Here is a 25,651-nt window from a genome sequence, read left to right on the forward strand (position 1 = left end):
GAAAGAGCAAGGGAGAGAAAGGTGTTATGGATTTGTGTGTGTGTGTGTGTGTGTGTGTGTGTGTGTGTGTGTGTGTGTGTGTGTGTGTGTGTGTGTGTGCATTTCTGCATGCTGCTGCATTAATAGCTTTAGCGTGCAAACAATGTCCTTAAAGGCTCCGATACCCTCATGATGACGTACTTCTTTATTCTTCACTCAGAGCTACAAATAATTTTGAAACAGCTTAGCAACTGTATACTGTTTGCCAACATTTGGACGGCCCACACTGCTGGTGCTGCCATTTAGAAGAGCATTTAAATAAGAGATGCACACTGTCCTGTCAACAGACTGCATGTAAAAAATAAACCAATGTGACATTAAAAAAAAGTGTTATCAATGACTATATGCCTCGTTCTATGAATATAATCCACATAAGATCAGTAAAAGATGCAGTTCTAACCAATGATGAGTTAAAGTAATAAATATGCAGTAGATAATGTGTAATTTGTTATGTTTACATTATACATTCATGGCGCTAATGCTAAAAAGCTATACCATAATATGATTTATCTATACCTTAATTGTGATGAGGATGAGGGTGGGGTCAGGCCGGGCCACAAGGACACACGTCTAGCCCTGAATCGGGCTAATCAGCCTGGAGGGGGATAAAGATGAGCCGGAGGAACCAGTTGGAGAGATGCACGCAGCCACGTTGTGTGTGTCTGTGTTCATGTTTGTTTTATGTTGTTTTAAGTTGAGTTTTACCATGAAACTTTATGTTTACTGTTCCGCATCCTACACACCCGTTCTTTAACTTTTACATTAATTTATGCAGAACCAAAGCTTAAAAACTAAACTAACTCTATTAATTTGCTGCCTTGTAAATTTACTTTCGTATTTCTGTACAACAGCTTACGAGTGCACGCATATATGCGTAAATGTTTGTGTTCCATGGCTATTAACATTAGCAGGTCATGAATGTGACAGGCAGCCATGCTTGACCTTTGACGCTGGGCATTAACCTACTCCAGGCCAAAGACCCACTGGCTTTATAATGCATCTGCTGAAGGAAAAAGCCAGCTGGTCATGCCAGATATATCTTTATTACAGACGGTTCAACCCCCCCAGATCAGGTGAACACACCACTCCTCCGCAGCCTGTGTGCCATGGAAAAATCAGCAGTCGAGCGGCTTAGAGACCTCACAAACACTTTCCAAACAAAACCATAAACATCCAGAGTTCTGCACTCGGATAGTCTATTAATGGTTAAAAATTTTTGATCCAATATTGGCATTTTGTTCTACAAACTATAGGCTCACGACGGGAGTTGGGCAGGAGATCAAGAAGAGGTTCATATTTAATAAGCCTCGTTCTGACATTGGATGAAGCAAACATTATGAGAATAATACTTCATCACCACTCTCACCTCTTCTCTGGGAGTTGCCTTCAAAATCTCCATGTGTGCACACACTGGCATCCTCGCATGCCCAGGACCAGAGTGGAGGGCTAGAGGATGGGCCACCTTCCCCTCTCACCTGCCGCGAGCCTATGAAGGCACTTCCGCCTGTGTGGCCGTCGGACCCCGCTCATGCTTGGGCCATTCCACGGACATTTCCCTGCCCTTTATGGAGCCCCGTCTCAATGCAAAGATGCCAGATTCCCCTATTATTTTGAACATCATTCCCCATGGACACTATATTTTCTCCTTTTATGGACAGTGTATTATTCCAATAAATGCCACCCACACCCATTATTTCTCTCTCTTGTTCACCCCGCCACAATATATATACTGTATATATAAAACATACTAGTGTCAGATACATTTTCAAAAATAGTTTCACTGTGAACTTTGTTGACTCATTCTTCCTCAGTTCAGCATCTGTATGATGCAAATTATATGGCCAATGACTCCTCGACATGGATCCTTTATCACTGACCTGCTAAGAGCTGCTTATACTGAAAAAAAAACACTATAGCATTTTTTGATGAGATGTAGCAATTATGAAGTGAAAAAGGTTTTTTTAGTCTCTCATTCTCCAAATTGACTGTTCCCTGGGCAACGTGTTTCATTGCTTAGCAACTGTCACATCTAATATAACTTACGTCAGAATAAATACATAAAAAACACTGTTCTCTATGAGGTGCCCCTAGGGACATTATTCAGAATTACCATGCACATACATGTACTTTTCCTCACACATACACATATGAAACCAAATTCATTCACATACTATAGTGAAATGCTCACACACATACAAGTGAAATGCTTTTACAAACACAACTGAAACGCTCTCATACATACAACTGAAAATATTACGCTCACACACACAACTGAAATGCTCACACACACACAACTGAAATGCTCACACACACACAACTGAAATGCTCTCACACACACAACTGAAATGCTCACACACACACACAACTGAAATGCTCTCACACACACACAACTGAAATGCTCTCACACACACACACAACTGAAATGCTCTCACACACACACAACTGAAATGCTCTCACACACACACAACTGAAATGCTCACACACACACACACAACTGAAATGCTCTCACACACAACTGAAATGCTCTCACACACACACAACTGAAATGCTCACACACACACACAACTGAAATGCTCTCACACACACACAACTGAAATGCTCACACACACACACACAACTGAAATGCTCTCACACACAACTGAAATGCTCTCACACACACAACTGAAATGCTCACACACACACACAACTGAAATGCTCACACACACACACAAAACTGAAATGCTCTCACACACAACTGAAATGCTCTCACACACACAACTGAAATGCTCACACACACGCAACTGAAATGCTCACACACACACAACTGAAATGCTCTCACACACAACTGAAATGCTCTCACACACAACTGAAATGCTCACACACACAACTGAAATGCTCACACACACGCAACTGAAATGCTCTCACACACGCAACTGAAACGCTCACACACACACACACAACTGAAACGCGCTCTCACACACACAAGTGAAATGCTCTCATACATACAACTAAAATGATTACACTCTTACACACACAACTGAAAAGCATTTCAGTATGTTGTATGCAAGCATTTCAGTTGAAACGGAAGCACATTTCAGTTGAAACGGAAGGTGGTTAAAGTACCCACTCCACTCCAGTTGGTGGCAGTAGTGCACCTCAAGACGAATAACTAGAAGCTGTTGAAAGAAAGCATAGTAGAAAACCGCCTTCCACAACATAAGCTGACTGTTGACCGTTAGTTCAGCCCGCCAATTGCGCTACACCAATGTCTTCCCAACAACAGCAAAGAACATTAGTCGATGCAGCGGGCTTGCTGAACACCATATTGGCTTCAGCGGAGACCATCAGAACACTGTCAAATGCTACAACAATCGGGCAGCAGCCGACCGTTGTAACTCCAAGTGTGGACACGTCGATGGACGATCACCTAGCGTCGCTCTTCCCTTCCGCCAGCGTAGCAGCGTTGCATTGTCAACTGCAGGTCCAGTCAGGAGAGAATGTGCTCCACCACGTTATCAAGCACAGCAATGTTTCAGCCCATGGACGTCAGGCAAAAGGAGAACAAGGTAAGTTAGCTAGAAACCAGCTTGCTTCAGCTTGTCATTTTTAAAACTAGGAAGACCACTAATCACAGCACCTAACTTAAGTTAGCTGTAGATAACGTGATGTATCCTCCAAACACCCATTTTCGTCATTAGGAAATAAAAATGACAAGCTGAAGCAAGCTGGTTTCTAGCTAACTTACCTTGTAAGTATAGGCGGTGGGCCGAGTCCGTCTATCTCGTTTAGTTTTTGAATTGATAGTTACCCAGCAGCTGTCTGGCTCATTTTTTTATTTGTCTGTATGAATAATTCACAAAAAGATTACCGATTGTTTCCAACGCCAGTTGTTGCACATTAAAGTATAAAAATAGATTTAATTTCGCTAGCTGATCACAAACGCTGGTCGGAGTGAGATCCAATCAACGCTTGTGTTGTTACCTTGTTGAATTGATTTGGCCAATCACGCTTATTCGCTGAACCGGCGTCGGCGTGACTCGCGCCAGTCTGAAGCCAAATGAGTCTACAACCCAACCTGGAGAGACCGTGTGTCTCGGCAAGACAACGCCAAGGTAAGATTTGTTTTACAATGATTATACACCCCTATATCTTAATGCTTTTCATATAAGTTGTATTTAAGACTGCAAGCTATACTTCGTCGTGAATATATGCGTTGTCGTTGATGAGAACAGTAGCCACTGAAAGAATGTTGGTAGTGGAGCAGTAAAGCTAGGTCTAACGGTATGTTGCTTAGGCTAATCCAAATCATTCGGTACATACACAATGAACTAAGCAAAGAGTATTCAAATACGGGAAAATTACGGGTAAATATTTAAACGGGAAGACAGTAGGAAATAATTTGACAGGTATGTCAAGGTTGGATTGGTTTATAGCAAGCTTTTTATTTCATTTTTATTTCCTAATGACGAAAATGGGTGTTTGGAGGATACATCACGTTATCTACAGCTAACTTAAGTTAGGTGCTGTGATTAGTGGTCTTCCTAGTTTTAAAAATGACAAGCTGAAGCAAGCTGGTTTCTAGCTAACTTACCTTGTTCTCCTTTTGCCTGACGTCCATGGGCTGAAACATTGCTGTGCTTGATAACGTGGTGGAGCACGCTCTCTCCTGACTGGACCTGCAGTTGACAATGCAACGCTGCTACGCTGGCGGGAAGGGAAGAGCGACGCTAGGTGATCGCCCATCGACGTGTCCACACTTGGAGTTGCAACGGTCGGCTGCTGCCCGATTGTTGTAGCATTTGACAGTGTTCTGATGGTCTCCGCTGAAGCCAATATGGTGTTCAGCAAGCCCGCTGCATCGACTAATGTTCTTTGCTGTTGTTGGGAAGACATTGGTGTAGCGCAATTGGCGGGCTGAACTAACGGTCAACAGTCGCTTATGTTGTGGAAGGCGCGGTTTTCTACTATGCTTTCTTTCAACAGCTTCTAGTTATTCGTCTTGAGGTGCACTACTGCCACCAACTGGAGTGGAGTGGGTACTTTAACCACCTTCTGTTTCAACTGAAATGTGCTTCCGTTTCAACTGAAATGCTTGCATACAACATACTGAAATGCTTTCATACAACATACTGAAATGCTTTTCAGTTGTGTGTGTGAGAGTGTAATCATTTTAGTTGTATGTATGAGAGCATTTCACTTGTGTGTGTGAGAGCGCGTTTCAGTTGCGTGTGTGAGAGCATTTCAGTTGTGTGTGTGAGAGCATTTCAGTTGTGTGTGTGTGTGAGCATTTCAGATGTGTGTGTGAGAGCATTTCAGTTGTGTGTGTGTGAGCATTTCAGTTGTGTGTGTGAGAGCATTTCAGTTATGTGTGTGAGAGCATTTCAGTTGTGTGTGTGAGAGCATTTCAGTTGTGTGTGTGTGAGCATTTCAGTTGTGTGTGTGAGCGTAATATTTTCAGTTGTATGTATGTGAGTGTTTCAGTTGTGTTTGTAAAAGCATTTCACTTGTATGTGTGTGAGCATTTCACTATAGTATGTGAATGAATTTGGTTTCATATGTGTATGTGAGAGGAAAAGTACATGTATGTGCATGGTAATTCTGAATAATGTCCCTAGGGGCACCTCATAGTTCTCACTCTTTGTCACCACTTGGATTTTTACCTCTGAGCATTACAAAAACAACCCTTATTGCACATGAGACACAAAATGATGAGTTCAGAATACATTTGCTGTTTTTAATTGTTTAAAAAGCTCATTTGCTGGCAAATTATATGTAATTAACCAGACTAGTTACTGATGAGACTCTTATTAAAGACAGAATGCAGTGTTATTAGTCTGGGACTCCCATAATGCCATAATCATTGTTGTGTGCAATGCTCTGCCAAGTCATTTTTAGAAATTCCTGAAGTCCTCAGTGCATTGAATAGCTTGTGCCATTCCACTGCCATGTTCATTCCATATAAGCTTCACTCACTCCTTAGTAATGATTCCCAGCTGACCCAGCTCTGAGTGAAACACATCCAGATACCAAAGACGCCAACTTGCTGCTGCTAAGAGTCACTTAAAGTTCCACCTTGAGCTATATCTCCTCAACAGCAAAACTGACACGACTAGTGGAGGAAAGAGATGTAAGTCATATATTTGGCACTAATGTGATTCTGATATGCCATTACGGTATGTTCCAACCCAACTACTGCTCAGTATTTTACGGACAAATGTCAAGCTAACAAATATTCATTGAATTCACTTGGTGAAATCCAAGATGGTAACAGGGCTCACATGTTCTTCATTCCTGTTTATAACCACAGGTTTTAATGAGACAATGAAATAAAGAACCCATGATAAAACAGCGGTTACATAATATACGTTTGCTCACAAGGATACTGTTTGCTCATGAAGTCCCAGGTCTGAGTGTGGCCTGGGTATAATAATAATTTTAAACCTTGTGTGACACTGTGTACACATGCATGGATGTTGTATTTTGGATTTGCTATACACAAAACATAATTTAATTATTTATATTGATATTTAACTTTTTAAATTGGCTAAAAAAAAGTGCTCAATGGCATATTATACATTTTTGCTGTGGTATCAAAATTGGTATTGAAATCATGACATTTTCCTGGTATTGGTAATGACTACTGAAATTTTGGTTACTGGACAACCCCAATATGATGTATAAATACTTTGGAATTTGTATACAATTTAATATTATTCATGTTATGGTAAAGAGAACATCATAATAATGATCGTTTTCAAGTTTCTTGTGAGAATAACTCAAACAAGAGAAGAAGAAAAAAAAGCTTGTTAGAAAAGGAAAGTTGTAATGACATAATTAATGGTTATGGTAAACTGTTTTGTTTGTGCCTTTAAGAGCAAACAAATCTAGTTCATCTCTGTTGGGACGACAGCTGCTGATAACAAGCTCCACTGAATGCAGTTGGAAATGGTACGACTTATCTGTGAACTTCACAGTGAAACTAGAAACCTGCTTTGAAAAAAGCAGCCAGCACTGATTCAGGCTATGATGCAGGGTTAATTGTGTCCACTTGAAAAGTTTCATTAGCGCAATGCTAAATCGCCACATCAAAAACAAACCATCCATCTCGACCTCAATGGTAAACTCAATTAGACTTGATTATCACATAACATTTTGGAACAAATAGAAGTATAAAGTCTTCAGGGGCCAAAACTGGAGCCTCATTATATGGGGCAGAGTTGACCGTCATCAGAAAACATTCTGCGCAATTAACAAAGTAACAACTAGCTCTGTGAATAATGTACTATTAATAATAAACAGTTTGATTCTGAAGTTTAAGTCTCTCAGCAGTATTCAGTGTAAGTGACATCAGCATTGCCCACTGGGTTTTCAGCCTAATCTCTTTAAATCTTTAAAGCCTCTATGGCACAGCAGTAGGAGCAAATATTCAAATGCCTTAACGGATACAGCTACAGCTTGAATTACAAAGAGACAGTCATTTATTTATTTTACCAATACTTTTGAAAAAGGGTAAGCAACATCTGTTTTTGGGTAGTGACTGTCAATAAATGGTTCCCCTGTTTATCATGGGTTTTTATCCCTCTCAAGTAAAATCAAGTTTAATTGATTTGTCATTTGAAAAGCTTGTGACACGTCTCAGATCACAATAAAATTACATACAGACAACACAGATACAGTACATACGGTATGTTAACGCAACTATTTAAATGATTTATATGAAGGATAAATAGAGTAAATAGGTGGAACCGGTAAGGTTTCAATTCCTGCATAGCCAGATACCTTAACTAAGTCTTGGCTACAAAACAGCTATTTAACATTTTCAATGTTTTTTTGTTTTGTTTAGTTTTTTTTAGGAAAAAAGATACAATTAACTGATGAACACCCATTGACCAATAGTGGGGCATGTTGGCACACTATATGGGTAAGTTGTCACAATGGAAACCAGTGGAATATTTTTAATTTTAAAAACATTACACCAATCTACACCTTGCTATTTGCATTAAATAGATAAATAAATATGCTTTACGGTAAAATTTAAAAAGTACAACAAATATGAAACACAATGCAATTCATGAAAAAATGGGAAATGTACAAAAATATCAGACTATTATTTTGTCCAGCAAATATTGCAAATGATAAACAGCATAAAATTATGACATTGAAAAAAACATGAGACAATCTGCCCCAATATAAATTTGACAATTTACCACCATTCTGAAAGAATTTAACTTTTGACTTAAAACCTTTTCTGAGATACAACCCGTGTGACAACAAGCCCTGGTCATCCATTTAGGGAAGATATACAGATTCAACAAAAGTTATTTTCTTAGGTGGGCAGTGCTGAATAAGGAGGTGAAAGCTTTGTATTGTCATATAAACATGGTGAGGTGGATTTACATAATGCCATAAACGAAAACCCTGATGTTCCATCAAAAAACAACAAAAAAGTTTAAAAAGGAAATGCTAAAGAAAAATAATAACTGCTGACAACGCCGTTGGGCCCACAAGTTAATAATACTTTCATTTTGAAAAGACTGACAAAGACTGACTGGCAATTTGTGACATGAAGAGAGGAGGTCAATCTTTTAAAGCAACAAAACCTGATACGGCTGTTCTGCAATGTCTTGAAGTGATGAAAATAACTCAGATCATCTTCGGTTCGATTAAAAGCTTAGAGCAGTAGGGACTTAAAACATTACATGTGGTTTTTAAAATTAATGAAAAGTGCCAAGCTCAAGATGGCCAAGACAGGAGCTCTGCCCATCTCACTGCCCCACCAATCACGATGCAGTTCATATTGAGATAATATAGTAAGTTATGTAAATTTGTGCCATGTATTTGTGCAAGTCTTTATTAAAGTGCATCAAGATCATGCAACCTAAAAAGCAGAAAAAACATTGCAAAAGGCCTCTGTTTACATCTTAAAGACTAAAACAAGATGTTTGTATGTGCAAGCTATGCTCAGCATCTTGTCAACCTGGCACAATCTCTTTTTACACATGCCACGTTCTTGCCAATAGTAGGACTTGATGTTGGCATTCAAAGCATTGCAAGGGTTCAACCCCTCTCTTACCCCCATTAGTGAGGCTTCCGCACTCTCTCAATGTCGAAGTCCAGGTGAAGTGGCCCAGTTTGCTGTAGTTGTACATCTTTTGATGGTCAACAGTATCAGATCAATGTACAAAAGGACCAAAAGTAACACAAAGTGAATGTATGTCCTGTCTATTTTCCTGTCCGTCTCTCTCTCTGGCTTTCACCTCCCTCTGCTTCTGGCCCAGCTGCTTGGTCCTGAATGTAAGCCCCCCCACCACCACCACCACACACACAGGGTAAACACCCCAACTGGATTCCGACCTAACTGACAAACAGTAATGGGGGCAAATAAATATTAGGGGCCAATGAGACATAAATTAGTCCAGATAGCCCTTCTTCTAGGGTGGCTTTCTGAAGAGGTTCTTCATGCAGTTTTATGCAGCATTTTTAGAGTGCATGTGGCAGAGCTTCTAAAGCTTGGTGTGTCCATCCACACCACTCATTATGAATAGCATGGTATGACAGGAATCCATGAGTGAAAATAAATCCTATTTGTGCAAGCGTGCAAAGCGTTCCTTTGATCTACATAACACAAAGGCTAATGACTCTCATTGCAGTACATTTGCACATCCATTACCATACCCATGCTGTCCGTGTTTTATAGCTGAAGTGTGTCATTTCTGCGCCTCTAGTTTCACCAAATGGAATTGAAAGTTATTCCGGTTGTTGAACCGATTCCAGAAAATGTCCCTTCATCTTCCATTGGCTTTACCAACATGGAAATCAACACTTTGCTTCCAAAAGTTAACATACCCTGTAATGAACCCCTTACTGCTGAATTACTGACAATCGGCACCCCCCATCAGACATTTAAGCATCAGTTTACATGTGAATACAATTCCCTCTAGTGCTACTGATAGCTTGTTGCAGAGCAACCTCCAAAATTGGTTCTGATTCTACATAAACCAGGAAGAGATCGGGTTTCGCATAAACAAGTTAGAGTGATTTAGAAGTTGCATTTTTGCTCTAAAAAATAAAGTTTTAGGGTTAGTGGTTAGAGTAAATAAAATATGCATTCCTGTTGACTATATTAAATCATTTACAACTACAAATATAACTTGCTTGTGGTGCAACTATGTGGACACTTCACTTAAAAAACGAGAAGAATATAGTGGCAGGTAGAGCTCAAAAAAGGGTGGGAGCTCCAAACTGGCAGCAAAGATAAAGGGAGCCCCTAATCTAACCCTTTCCCTAACCTTAACCATGAGTGGAAGTGACCCTATTGGAGTTAGCGCAAACCCCCTTTTGGAGTAACCCCGCCCTCTTTTGGAGATCCCACCCCATTTGGAGATCTCTAGCCAGCAGCTATACCTACTTATAAAAAACTGGAGCTCACACATGCCTGTACGTTCAACAAAACATTCACGTCGGCTACTGGCAGCCAGTGATTTAAATTTTGGCAAACTCTTTCAACCTACTGTCGCCAAATTCACAGTGTGATCAGTCTAGCCCAAACTCAAGCTTAATGTGCCACTCAAACAAATAGAAATGTATTGAAAGTGCAACAGAGGCACAGTGTTACACTTTAAGGTGACATCAACCTATAAATGGCTTACTTACAGTTGAATATGCATAATAAGCTGGATACGAGAAAATAAATTACACATAATTTTATTAATGGTTAGCTGCAAATTTAGGTATCTTGTTTTTTTTGTGGTTTTCCCTTTGTTTCCAAAAAACAAATGTGAATCTCTCTACAAAACCCTCATTTAACGTCAACTCTGTTGCGAAGTTCAGACAATTATGTTTTAGTCACAACAATCGCAGGAACACCATGCAGTGCGAGAACATTAACCTGCCAAGTCACAGACAAAGCACACCAAAGAAGAAAGTATGCAAGACTGTGTAGAACCCTATAGCATGGCATGTGCTGGAAGCTTGGAGTAGTATATCTTGAAAGGCGGCTGCCTACAACAAATTTAAGGCCTCTTGGCCATCTCTCAACCTTTAAATTAACACTTTACATCAGCAGAGCGACTTCTGCCAGATGCAGTACTTGTCAGAGTGCCAAATCTCTTCTTGAAGCACTGTCCCGTTTTCCAAACCACTTACTTATGATAATTTAGTTGTGCTCTTGCACAGGTGCAGTGTTGATTTTGTTTGTATTGTGAATATTGAGAGATCTTCACAGGGTTGTCACAATTTTTGACCAGTCAAATTCCATGAATTTTCCATGATATTTCCAGGCATTTGTGATGATACAGAATAGTTAAAATCATTTTTATTCAGACCAATTTACTAATTAATCATTCAAACAGATTTGTAAGCCATTTTTACCCGTCACTGATCCAAAGAACGATTCTCTCAGAAATTGGACCACTTGTAGGGGATGGCAAATGGTGACTGATACTAACATAACTTTCTGCCTAACGTCTCATTTGTGTTCCACGGCTATGCTTTTCCACCAGTTAGATCACCACTAACCAGCATCGCTAGCCTTGAAACACATACTGAATCACTAAAATGGTCTTTTCAGATGGAAAGTTTGTTCATGTTACATTAATAAATGTAGAATGTTGAAACACTTTTACACATTTTAAGTCTGTGCAAATGAGACAATACATAACTTAAAGTTGTGTTTTAGTTGTGTACTAATGCCTTCTAAAAGGGAGCAGAAGACTTCAACTCCAACAGAGCAAGAAAGGGACCTGTGGCAGGTTTTGTAGCTTTTGTTTGTCTTTGAGGGGGGCAGAATGCATTCAGGTTGCATGGTACACAAGCTGGCTGGAGACCAAATATTATGTTGAAAGGGATTACGAAAACTGCAGGTCCAGTACAGAGCCAGCTGGGAGCCATGGACAGTATAATCCCAGCTGCTCTAAGCCAAAACAGACAATGTAAATATGTTTTCTGGGGACACCTTTCACCAGCCCGCTTCGAGGCCCTCACGATGTTTTGCTTCATCATTAAAACAACAGAGCACTTTCTCCCTCTTCCCTCTGGCATCCCCCTTCTTACGCACAGTGAACTTGATCTTCTAGCATTGAGTGCAAACACTTTAAATAAGTTATCAAGCCGTGAGAGACAGGGCACCTATATGACAGACGTTTGTGCCGAGCACCTCAGTGTCACATAAATAAATAAGAGTAGAGCTGAGGATGCTGGGAAGGGTGTTAGCCTCTCAAAGATGTCAACAATCCATCTTCAAGACCTGATGTGAACCATTCTCAGGTTCAAAGAAAAATCCTTGTGACTTCTCTAGCTTCTTTGTACAATGCTACAGTTCACAGCTGTTTGTCCAAGCATTTCATCTTTTTTTGAACATTAGCTTCTAAGTGTTCAATGTAGACTGCCTCAAGCTGTTACAGCGTGGCATATCAGTCATGTCCGGTGTAGACTGGGTGTTACTAAAACTGCTAATTTAACTTCATATTTCAGTAGTGTGACAGCAATTCAGTCACACTGAATCAATTCACCAGTTCACAAATGTCAAATTTTTTGCACAAGCAGTCTTTCAGATGAGCAAGCTGAAGGAATAATCAAACACAGCCTAATACGGTTCGCTCTGGCATATTTAGTGTTGGGTAGGGCTGGGAAAAAAATATCGATTTTACATTTAATCACAATCTTCATTCAAACGAAGGTGAAGTGTGTAATTTATGCACTACTAGTGGCACCAGATGGAATTACAAAAATAGATTATGTTTTCATACATGTAGCTTCACTCTAGTTTAATCTACAAAGTTACAAACTGCAAAGTAGTTTTCGCAATATTATAAGATATAGATTGTCAGAATCTTTGTGATTTCAAAAGGGGAAAATTGAGTGGTGGTGGTGTAGAGGGCTAAAGCACATAACTGTTAATGTCACGTTCCCCTGTTGTCTGCCCCGTGTTTCACTTGTCATAAACTACACTTCCCATAATTCCCTGCCCTCATCACTGCCTATGCACTTCATTGTTCTCACCTGTGGTTAATTTGATCATCATTATCCCTCTGTATTTAAACCCTGGTTGTTTGGTCAGTCTTCGTTGGTCGTTGTATGTTCATATGTCAATGTCTTGGATATTCTGTTCTGTGTTCCTGCCTGAGCCTGTCGTGGATGTTTTCCCTTGTTTATATCTTTTTTTTTTCCCATCATGGATGTTTTGTTTGTTCACTGTATTGTTTTATTCTGAGTTACCCTGTTCACCGTTTGTTTCATTCATTAAAGAAGCCGCATCTAGATCCCCACTCCTCGTCTGCCCTCGTCTGATTCGTAACAGTTAATCAGCACATAACTGTTAATCAGATTGTCCCTGGTTTGATCCCCACAGCCACCACCATTGTGTCCTTGAGCAAGGCACTTAACCCCAGGTTACTCTGGGGGGATTGTCCCTGTAATAAGTGCACTGTAAGTTGCTTTGGATAAAAGCGTCTGCCAAATGCATAAATGTAAATGGAAAAAATGTATCTACATACATGCAAGTGTTTACATTTATTCATTTGTCAGACACTTTTATCCAAAGTGACTTACAAAAGAGGAAAACATAAGCGAATAATCTTAAGGAGACAGTGGTACAAAAGTGCCATATTTCAAAGTTTCACTAGCATCAGAATAATATTCAAAACATATACAAGTGCAATTTTTTACTTATTTTTTTGTTAGTGACTAGTTCGTTTTTTGAAGACAGAGAGTGAGTCTGCTTCACGGATGGAGTTGCGGAGGTCATTCCAACAACGTGGTATGATGAAGCTGAAAGGCTTTGTGTTGGTAGAACAAGGCGACGTTCCTTAGCCGAATGTAGGCTTCTAGTGTGTGTGTAGCTCTGCAGAAATTATTTTAGGTATGTTGGAGCAGACCCAGTGACTGTTCTGTATGCCAGCAGCAGAGCATTGAATTTGATACATGCATCAACCGGTAGCCAGTGGAGAGAGACAAGGAGTGGTGTAACATGTGCTCTCTTTGGTTCATTAAAGACCAGATGTGCTGCTGCATTCTGGATCATTTGCTTAGGTCTAATTGCACATGCAGGAAGTCCAGTCTAGTTATGACAAGTGACTGGACAAGCAGTTGTGTGGCATGTTCAAATAAGAAGGGTCTTATCTTCCTGATGTTGTAGAGTGTAAATCTACATGATCTTGCGGTCTTTGAGATGTGGTCTGTGAAATTTAGTTTGTTATCAGTGGTTACCCCTAGATTTCTAGGGGTGTTTCTTGTTTGCCTCTTGAAAATCAAATTGGCATTAGGCCAATAAATTATTGATAAACTGTGGACAGGATGTGATCCTTGAAAGTCTCACCAAGGACATGTACTCTCTAAACCAGGGCTATTCAACTTCATCAAATAGTGGGCCAGATGGAATCAAATCTTCGGGGCACGCGGGCCAAGCCAGGATATTTTGTTATTGAAAAGTTTCTATCTACAGATATTGTATTATAGTAGGCCAATAATATTGGTTCACTGTATAAATAAAACATCTGTGTTGTAAAGCCTTGTTTTTTTTTTTTTTATCACAAGAAATATTTACACTGAGCAGAGGAAGTAAAAGAAATACAGGAGACAAAATAATTTCTCAAAATGCTCTCAAAATTGGTCCATTATAGAGAGAGAGTAAATCAGATTGATACTAAAAGTGAAGTTTAATATAGATGTATTGATTTAAACGTTTGACTTATTTTTGTTTTACCAAATTAATGAATATAACTTTTCTGTTGCTCCAAATTCACACTTGTCAGTCTTCCATGATTTTAGTTTAATAATCTTCCCTTTCCGTCAAAATGACAGATGATGATTAAAAATATCACTTAAAAACAACACTGTAAAAATATAATGATGCGGTGTGACGTCCATCTAGCGCAAATTGGCATAGGAGAACAATTGAAAAACAGTGTGAACAGACACAAAACGCATTCACTGTGAACAGTCCCTAAGACAACTGACAACCTAAAGCGGGCTACTGAAAATTTCAAATGGGACGGATTTGGCCCACGGGCTGCAAGTTAAATAGACCTGCTCTAAACCATTAATCCAGAATTATGAAGTATAACTGTCCATCCAAAGAGTAGTCTTGTGGATCAAAAAAACTTTGAAAGTAAGTACATTTCACAGGATATTAGGACACATTCCTTCTGAATTAACCTGCATAAACCAGCCTAAGATGGTTTACTGGTATTAGCTAGTTTGAACTTTTCTTTTTTTATTATTATTATTCCTGAAGTATGTAATTGCTAGCATCCCAGAAGGTATTGCAAAAATATTTTATTCAGAAAATCACCTGTTTTCCATTGGTTGTCTAAACAGAACTCACAGGTATGAGCATTTAGAGAGAATATTCCTACCAAAAACCAGGGACATTTTGAATAACATTTCTTAATTTAGGGTCTCCATATTCAACTTGCCCAGGTGAAAAAGACGTACAATTAAGTGTATTAAAAATGTACTTAAATATGTTTTTAGTACAATACAAATATAATGTAATGCATTTTTAATACACTTAATTGTACGTCTTTTTCACCTGGGTGGTGTAGTTTTAATATTCACAGTTTGTGAATATAATTCTCATGGGAGTTGATCGAGTGATCACAACACTGTTCATTTTCACATTTGAGGCCAGTTTTCATTCTATGCTAAGGCCTTCTTAAGGGAAATCACGCAAGTGTTGATACTGAGACCATAGCAGACATGCTTGTCATCCTTAGCAAAAGATAACTTTGGTATGAAATGCATGCAGACAGCCATCTCAAGTTGCTGGCTCCTAACAGTTATTGGATTGAATATCTCTCAGGTTTTAAGAGTGGATGATTATTTATTTTCTTATCTTATTATCTGATAATCATGTTAAAGTGGGAAATATAGCATTATCACAATATAACATAAAATGTTAAGTAGCTCTAGTTTTCCTATCTGAATGCGAAGTTTGTCAGGGTAAACTTAGATGTTGACTTGACAAAGTCTAGTCTGAAAGGTTAAACTAGCTTTACATTTTTTAAATACAGGCATTATAGTTAGACAAACAGTCAGCCAGCTAGCTAGAAAGATTTTCCTCCACCGAAAATGGAGTGTTTGGAAATAGAGTTGCCACCCATCTCGTAAAATACGGGATCATCCAGTATTTAAAGATGAAATGATGCACCCATTGTCCCGTATTTAAGCTGGTCTGATAGCATCCATGCAAAATCGTTCAAGATCCTTAATTTAACCTTAATATTCTTTGGAAAGTTTGTCTACACACTGTGTAAGGGACCATCTCAAAAATCCACACATTGAGCTAAAACGTGCTAAAATTGTGAATGGAGAATAGAAAAACACTTGAAAAACAGTGCAGTGCAACAATTTCTGCATTACACCCCTGTCTTTCAGGTATGATGCTAAAAAATATTTGATCTAATATCTAATCATGCTTATTAGTATTTGTCTAAACAAATGAGGTAGCTACATTATACTAGGGAGGTTAAAGTACCTACTAGGTTTGCCATCTTTTTCCCATGTGAATACATGACGCATGAGCATTTTGAGTGATTCAATACATCCCAATTGAGCTTCTTAACACTAAAATACAATCTTGTCTTGTCTTTATTTCAGCCAAAATCTGGGAGGTCCCAGCTAATAAGGGACAGGTGGCAACCCTAGTACCCACCAAGGGTGTAGTCCAATTTCTAAGCCATTGGAAAAAATTAAGAAAAGACCAAAATGTTTCCCACCCAGCAGCTCACAATGCGTTATAAACTGCTAATCGCAAGTCTAATTGCATTCTGCAAATCTCAACATCAAATTACAGAGGGTGACTCAATCCCGCGTGGTTCGCAACCATAAAAATATCACATTAAGCATCTTTTCATGTCATTAATGGTATTTTTGGACAGTAGGGAAGCTTGGGCAAACATGGACACTGGACTCTTTCCCCACCTGTCCTGTCCCTGTTCAACCTTATTGGGATGTGCGTCTTGTATTTTGTTCCCAGCGCAACAGAGCCTGTGCTGTGGAAGGATCCTGCCATGGCCAGGCTAAGGATTTTCCACTAAGTTCTGTCTTGTTCTCTTGTGAGCCAGTGAGTCGACTGTCACTCAAACAGCGACTGTAACATGAGCTATGACCAAGCACTGGCACTCGCATGCTGGGAATGGCTGAAATAGCACTTTCCATAAAACATGCAGAGAGGATGAAAATCTGACCTCAGGCTGGGCTGCCAACTCTTCCACCTCCCTCCAATAACCTGACCCCCCTGACCCCCCACCCCCTCCCCAAAACACTCACCCCAGCACCTTCCAGCACCTTCAACACCCTCACAATAAAAAAATGCTAACATGTGCAGTGAAGCAGAAACACAGAGAGGGAGGAGCCAGGGGTCTTTATTACATTTCAGCAGGCATTTGCTGCAGGAAAACAGAAAGTAAATGTCTGGTTTGGGGACCTGGGGTAGGTCACTAACCAGCAACACCAAAGATGAATTACATAATTAGTGCAATTCATTTTCTAAAAAAATAATGCATTAAAAAATAACACGTGTCTCTACAAGACTTCATCAAAATTGACATGCACGATCTTGACTTTTAAAAATCTAGTTTAATACAGACGTGTCAAGTTCGTATAAATGTAATCTTTGTGTCCATGTTGGTTTCACAAATTCTGAATAGACATTTGTATGCAATAGCTTATTGGTGCATGTAAACATGTTCACTGATCCGTTTTCATTTGAAAACACTGTTTTAGGTGTCCTAACGGCATTTATTTCAAAATTATGCCATAATGGAGAGTTTTTACAAAAAGCTGCATTTTCGGTGAAGGAAACAGCGTTCAGTGTGGATGAGAGGCGTAAACGCCTCTTTATTAGTTTGGACTTCTGAAAATCTGTTCATTTATCACGGTAAGGCAATAAATGGTTCAAGCAAAAACACATCGACTCAGGTAGATTTTTGCCCATTACCTCAATTTTGCATTGCATGTAAACAACATTATGGCGCTCTTACCTGCTTAGCCAATGTGTTCAAGTGTTGTGCACATGCTTGTTTAGATTTTAATGTCCAAAGTGAAAGAGAATAACCCAATGATTTCAAGTCTCAAATGTGTTTTTCTTGCATTGTCAGATTTTTTTTAAAGAAGCTGATTTTTGATACATGCTGAAGTGTCAGAACACTAGTCAAAGTGATAATAATAATCACTTGAAATTCTACATAAGTACTAATAATAGTGTTGGCTAGCTAGTGCATACTGCTTACTGAGTCCAGAGCATAAATACTAGGTAGTATACTGTGTGTATACATTTCAGTGAGCAGTGCATCTGTATTTCAACCATTCGGCAAGTGAACTTTACATAGAGGGTGGCTTCATGTACATAGTTCAAATAAATATGATATTCTTTGATTTCTTGATATAAGACATGGCAATGTTTACAACATGTTTTTGTACAATAGATGGTCTGTGATCTCCCTCTTGTGGTCAGACTGCAGCAAGCCCCTCATCCCTTCTTGACAGTTCTTGACAGTCATGATAGCTTACAGCAGACAGGCTTGACCTACATGATAGGATGTTGCATTAGCATAAATGTAAAACACTGTGTATGTGTAATAATGCACAGCACTAAGCACTAATGCACAGATGGATTATTTCACAACCAGGTCAATTAAGACTTTTTGAAAGCACTGACCATAATAGGATAATTAACATCTGAGGTAATCAGAGGACATATGTGCAGACAGGACATGTTGAGTAATAGAGACTCGCAGGGAATGCCCAGACTGGGTCTCAGATTCACAGCCACAGAGTTCAAACTGAGTTTCATTTACTTTATTTGAGTTTCTTCACTCGTACTGTGATAGTACGGGGAAAGGATAAGAACAGATACACATTAATGAACTGGTATGGAATGCACATGGTGCCAGGCACAAGCAAATAGATACACAATATGGTAAAAGGGCTTTTATATTGTGTACATTCTTATAAGAAAGAAAACCTTAGCAATGTGGCAAAGGCAGATGCTAATCACACAAAAGCTGGTTAGCGGTAAGTTATTACTTCTGTGCTGATATACAGTGTAACAGTGATTGTGAGTGTAATGTCATCCCTCATTTCTTTAAAAAAAAGAACAAATCTGGATTACAGTGAGGCACTTACAATGGAAGTCAATGGGGGCCAGTCTGTAAACATCAAAATACCCGCTATTTCAAAAGTATACCCACAAGATGTGTGCTAACATGACTTTAATGCGATAAAATCGCTTACTAACCTTTTCTGTGTAAAGTTATAGCCAATTTACAACTTTGTTTCCTTGATGTAACGGCATCAATCTTAAAACCCTAAAACGACAATTTAAACAACTTTACAGCTCCAATTAACCACAAATTTTAATATGCTTTTTATAAAATTATAATCTTCACATTTCTGCCTTTATACCCTGCAAATATTGGCCCCATACACTTTCATTGTAAGTGCCTCACTGAAGCCTAAATTGTTGCTTTATTTAAAGAAAAGGGGGAGGAGTCAAATATATATTTTGTGGTAATCAATATTATTATATTTTTCAACACTCTTAAAAAATTAATTGTTGTATTTACTTTAAAAAGCAGTGTCAAGTTGATCCAAGCAACAGTGTTAATTAGTTACAACAAGCCATGGTTCAGTTGTAGGCTATGAACTAAAGAAATTCCAGCAAATTAAACAAAAGCTTTTTGAGTAAATGCAAACCATTTGGATTTGTTAGTGTTACATAATAAGTGTAGATGTTACAAAAGTTCAATTTACTTTTTCAGCTAACAACTGGCTAGCAACAGTTCGTGTGATATGGGTAATGTATTGACATAAATCTCAACCAAGTAAATTCTTACAACTGTGGCACAAAATGAATTGGTCAAAGCAATATGAAATGTTAAGTATTTGTCCTCCTCAACCTCAAGCTCCACTCTTCACCACAATGGTAACCCCTAACAATACAACATTACTATTGCTATTTTACATGTATGTATTTGTAAAATATTTATAAATATACTGTATGTAATGTGTAAAATGTATGTGAATCTTTCTCTCTAAGGAAATCCCGAATGCTGGAAGCACAGTTGAGATTTAAAGGCAGAAATGTATTCTCACCAGGTCAGTACTACAACACTGTTTTCCAGCTCTCATCTCACACTTGCTGGGTGATGAATGATACAAGGGAACTTATGGCATGAGAGGGAAATTATTTTCTGTATTTCAGTTCACTTCTGCAATTTGAAAAGCTTTCAGGCATGATCCACTTTCACACTGGCCAGTGGCAATTACTCTCTACCTGCAAACCAACATCAGGTTACCTTATTGCAAAGGACATTTTGGATGGGTGCACAGAATTGCAAACAATCAAGTTTTTTTTTTTTTTTTTTGTGGCTGCTAAGAAATGAATATTAACAGCACAAACATCTAAAAAAAACAAAAAACAAATAGACACTTTAGTACAATTGTTAACCATAATAAACGGCAAGATTTATCTTGTTGAAATCAGCCTTTTAGTTTTAAGATTTTCCAATAAGTGTACAGCATATGCAATGATTTTATAGTGAACTGTTAAAGTCGGAGATCACATTAAAAAGGTATTTTTACTTGTATCCGGTCACTTAAGCAAATGTATCCCCCCGCCCCCCACACACACACACACACTCACCCCTGGTACCATGGCTCCAACACACACATTTCTGCTCCCAGATGGCATAAACATTGACTCTATGTTTGCTCAGAAGCGTTGAGCACATTCATAGATTTATTTAGAAAAATCAGCTCGGTGCCAGATCACAGCCTGTCCTCAGCACATTATTCAGTTTCAGATAGCTTAGAAACATCTAAATATGGGGCTGCAAAACCACAACAGGCTCATCTGACGCTTGGTTTCCTTGATCATTATCAGCTGAGAAATGCAAGTTCATTAGCTCTGAGAAGATGGCCACAAATAAAGATAAGCTGTCAAATTGTATTCATGTACCAATGGGGGTCACGTGTCCCGGTCTGGAGCCCACCACCACAACACCTGAACCCAAACTGAACCCAAAATTGAGAAGGAAATGGATCTTAACACTGTTAACATATTAGTTAAATAATAAAACTATGGTTATCCACACTATAAATACATCAAACTTTCTCTTGCCATAGCCCATAGTGTGACGGCTGTCTCGCGCCAATACGTGTTTCCGACACCAGATAAAAATCATCCTCCAATGCCAATTATGGACATAGTTCTTTATGTAGAATGGTGCACGTTGAATCCCTGTTTTATGTTCAGCTAGTGTTTGTGTTTAGTTCGAGAATGAATCTGTTTTTTTGAATGAATCTTTAAAGTGAATGAATCGTTCTCATTCACTTTCATTGATCTGAACAACTTTGTGTTTTAAATGAATAATCACTTATTTGTTGCTATCTACTAAAATGGTAACAGAACCATAATGAACGCATTCTGTTGGTGAACAGATTCAATCACGACCATCACCACCATAATAAAACATTGTTATCGTATCTCGTGCTCACTTTGACAGCTGCTTGCGCATTTTTCAGCTGTACTGTAGTCTTAAGAATCCAACGATTCGTCTGTTTAAATGATCTTCAATAAAAAAAAAACATTTGAAAGCAGATAGTCTAAAAACGTGATTAAAAAAACGTGAAGTCAAAAATGTTATTTCATATTGCATCAACCTAACTACATAGTTTACACCAACTTCACTTTTTTTTTTTTTTACTTTTTACCATGCAATAATTACAGATTTGTTAATGAATACATTGTGTGTGTGTGTGTGTGTGTGTGTGTGTGTGTGTGTGTGTGTGTGTGTGTGTGTGTGTGTGTGTGTGTGTGTGTGTGTGTGTGTGTGTGTGTGTGAGCATGTATTTATCACTTTGTGGGGACCAAATGTCCCCATAAGGATAGTAAAACCCGAAATTATTGACCTTGTGGGGACATTTTGTCGGTCCCCATGAGGAAAACAGCTTATAAATCACACTAAATGATGTTTTTTGAAAATGTAAAAATGCAGAAAGTTTTCTGTGAGGGTTAGGTTTAGGGGTAGGGTTAGGTTTAGGGGATAGAATATAAAGTTTGTACAGTATAAAAACCATTATGTCTATGGAAAGTCCCCACAAAACATGGAAACACAACATGTGTGTGTGTGTGTGTGTGTGTGTGTGTGTGTGTGTGTGTGTGTATGTGTGAGCGTGTATTTATCACTTTGTGGGGACCAAATGTCCCCATAAGGATAGTAAAACCCGAAATTTTTGACCTTGTGGGGACATTTTGTCAGTCCCCATGAGGAAAACAGCTTATAAATCATACTAAATTATGTTTTTTGAAAATGTAAAAATGCAGAAAGTTTTCTGTGAGGGTTAGGTTTAGGGATAGGGTTAGGTTTAGGGGATAGAATATAAAGTTTGTACAGTATAAAAACCATTATGTCTATGGAAAGTCCCCATAAACCATGGAAACACAACATGTGTGTGTGTGTGTGTGTTTTCCCCCTCTCTGTTGATTTAGTATCTGTAGCTACAACCTTACTTCCCATGCCACAGCCTTTGGTGGTGACACCAATATTCATATTAGTGGTTGATCAATATGGGGTATTCAATGGCATGTTCACATTTAGCCCCATCCAGTCATGAACATTAAAAATAACACAAAGAGAAAGAGAGATTAGAGAGACTGATAGACAGACAGAAAACAGACAGATGAGTACTTACAGTTGGTTAAGTGCTGTCTCAGCTTTCCGATCAAAGATGATTTGCAAAACTTCCATGGTTCAGCAACCTGTGCCGTTGCATCAGGTATTGGTGTGACTTCAGACGACCGTTCCATGTTCCACAAGTGGTTTTTACAGGGACAAGACAAAAATAAAACTCTTCACTAAAACTCTGTGAACCGGCCCCGTCTCCCTAAGATCAGGTGTTAAAACCCAATGCAGTCAACTTCTGTTGCATGGAAACTTCTCTACAAACTGTTCCACACCGAGAACATTTCATGCAAAATTCTGAGCTCAAGTGGTACGTCATATGGGTCAGATTTTACTGTTTGGCATCACGTCCACCAATTAAACTTGAAATGGACAGTAATTTATATAGGGCCAAGCCGATGCTGGCCTTGAAAGAAAGTTTATGGTGCTCCTCTGTTATCAACAGGATTACGATCTTGCTATTTCAGGAGGCATTTGTCATAGTGGGATAACCTAAGGGCTCTCCTGTGACCCCTAAGTGGCCAGCTACATATTTGTGGTGTAGAAAGTTTAAAATTGTGAGTTAAATTACTGTCCTCTCATCAGGGTCATCAATCTAAAGGGACTTGCATGAAATTTAATGCCAACCGTAATGATTCATCTTTCAATAAGTCAATAAGTTTTTTTTATAGAAATTTTTAATATTGTTTTTTTTTTGTACATGTTACACCACTGAACAAAACTTCAAACTTTAGTTTGAATAAAGGTTTGATTATATTTGAAATATTTGATTGTCCTTGCTTTGTATACCCTATTAATGACTTACTACAGTTATAAAAAAGTATGACTGTTAAAGCATCATAAATTAATATGGGATCAAACATAAGATGTTTTCAGAATCTTTGTCAAATGTATTTATTTATAAAATTGTTGGCTTTTACCAGGTTACCACAATTGTATTGTAGCAACAATAAGACTTTATGGTATTTATTTGCAAACTATAGTTATCATAATAAATTGCTGTAAGTGTATGCATTTTAAGGAACATTATGACCTATTTAAATTTAACAGTAATAGCCTACACAGTAAACATATGACTGTGGTAATTGGTTGTACAATCACTGCTAAAAATAATATAACATTGTAAAATTCAATATTCACATAGTTTACCAATATTTTTTATTTGGTGATACCTTACTAAGCAACTCTTTTGACAGCTATCTGGCCCTGTCTGGTGTAATATGGCATTTAATCTGCATGTGAAATTAGATATGTCTCACATTGCATGTGCCTTTCAATTCAAACCCTTTTTTTACCCCAGTAAAAGCTGCAGTAAGCAAAAGTCTGTCGCTTTATTATAGTACTACAATTTCATGATCAGACCCTTAATGGCTGCAGCATATGTGCTCAAAACTCTGCACGCGTCAAAACAGGATCAGCACATTTCTTTACACTTACAGTTTAGATACAATCACCAAGGCAGTAAACTCCTGTCACGAACCCCACTCCTCTGCCCCATCCCCGCTTCGTCGCGCACACACTCACTCCCTCGACCTCACTCCCTCGCTCCGCCCCCTCGAGTTATCTCCCGTCCTCTAATATTTTTTATTTGGTGATACTTTACTAAGCAACTCTTTTGACAGCTATCTGGCCCTGTCTGGTGTAATATGGCATTTAATCTGCATGTGAAATTAGATATGTCTCACATTGCATGTGCCTTTCAATTCAAACCCTTTTTTTACCCCAGTAAAAGCTGCAGTAAGCACAAGTCTGTCGCTTTATTATAGTACTACAATTTCATGATCAGACCCTTAATGGCTGCAGCATATGTGCTCAAAACTCTGCACGCATCAAAACAGGATCAGCACATTTCTTTACACTTACAGTTTAGATACAATCACCAAGGCAGTAAACTCCTGTCACGAACCCCGCTCCTCTGCCCCATCCCCGCTTCGTCGCACACACACTCACTCCCTCGACCTCACTCCCTCGCTCCGCCCCCTCGAGTTATCTCCCGTCCTCTAGTTTCTCACGCGTTTCCAATCCCCCAGAACATTATGACCACCTGCACTCGCGTCATCTGCACTCCTGCACATTAGTTTCACCTGCACTCGTCTCATCACCTGTCATGGTTTACACCTGCACCTTCCCCTATAAATACCACAGCACGTCCGTTTCACGGGTGTTGGTTATTGTATTTAGTTTCCCGTGTCCTTGCCCCCCGCTAGTCTCGCCTAGTTCTGATACTCCTCTTGTTTACCCCTTAGCTTGCCAGCTCCCCTTGTTCCCCTGTCGTTGATCCCGCTAGTCCCGTCTTGTTCTACGCCATAATTGTTAACTGTTTTCCCGGCTTCGACCTCCCGCTCTCGTTAACCACTCTCTCCCGGATTTGCCCCTTCCTTCCTCTTGATTCCCCGGCTCCGACATCACGCTCCCCTTTGACGCCTCTTCACTGGATTTGCCCTTTTTTGTACTTTGCACGCTTTGTGTTTAATAAAGATGTTTTGTATTCGACATTGTGACTGTCTCTTCTTGTGCGGGTTACAGAATAACCAACCGTTACCGAAGACAGTCACAATGCCCTGCGCTGAGGATTCGCGCAGCTCACTAGAGCGGAGGTGCACGTCACATTCGGCGCGAGGAGCTACAGTTTGGAGGCAGGACCGAGCGCTCGAGGCCAAGGGGCAGCAGGTATGTTCTTGGTCTGATTTATGTCACCCTGTTTCACCTGTGTCTGCCCCTGAGCCCCCTTTATGCCTCCAGTGCATTTCTGAGCGCCGTAAGCCTTCAACCCCCTGAGAGGTTTGATGGCTCTTCAGGCACTTGCCAAGGGTTGTTTATGCAGGGCAACGGTTGGAGAACTTTAAACCGTGCCCTTAACATTATGGACCCAGCGGCCCAACTCTTGGGTTTGCGTCAGGGGAGTCAACCCTTGGAGGCTTATGTGGTTGACTTTTGTGCCCTGGCTA

At 39.3% G+C, this 25,651-nt stretch overlaps 1 protein-coding gene across 2 annotated transcripts in view; it reads right to left on the reverse strand.

Moving 5' to 3' along the window:
• LOC127638267 (cytosolic carboxypeptidase 4) overlaps positions 1-23,060 on the reverse strand; it is a 239,678-nt gene extending 216,618 nt beyond the window's left edge. For both annotated transcript variants that reach the window (XM_052119726.1, XM_052119723.1), the window contains exon 1: positions 22,714-23,060. In XM_052119726.1, the coding sequence (XP_051975686.1) occupies positions 22,714-22,828 (115 nt within the window). In that variant the 5' untranslated portion in view covers positions 22,829-23,060. The remainder of the gene's footprint in view (positions 1-22,713) is intronic.
• Positions 23,061-25,651: the final 2,591 nt, after the last annotated feature.

This window comes from Xyrauchen texanus, chromosome 46, assembly GCF_025860055.1.
Source record: "Xyrauchen texanus isolate HMW12.3.18 chromosome 46, RBS_HiC_50CHRs, whole genome shotgun sequence".
NCBI lineage: Eukaryota > Metazoa > Chordata > Actinopteri > Cypriniformes > Catostomidae > Xyrauchen > Xyrauchen texanus.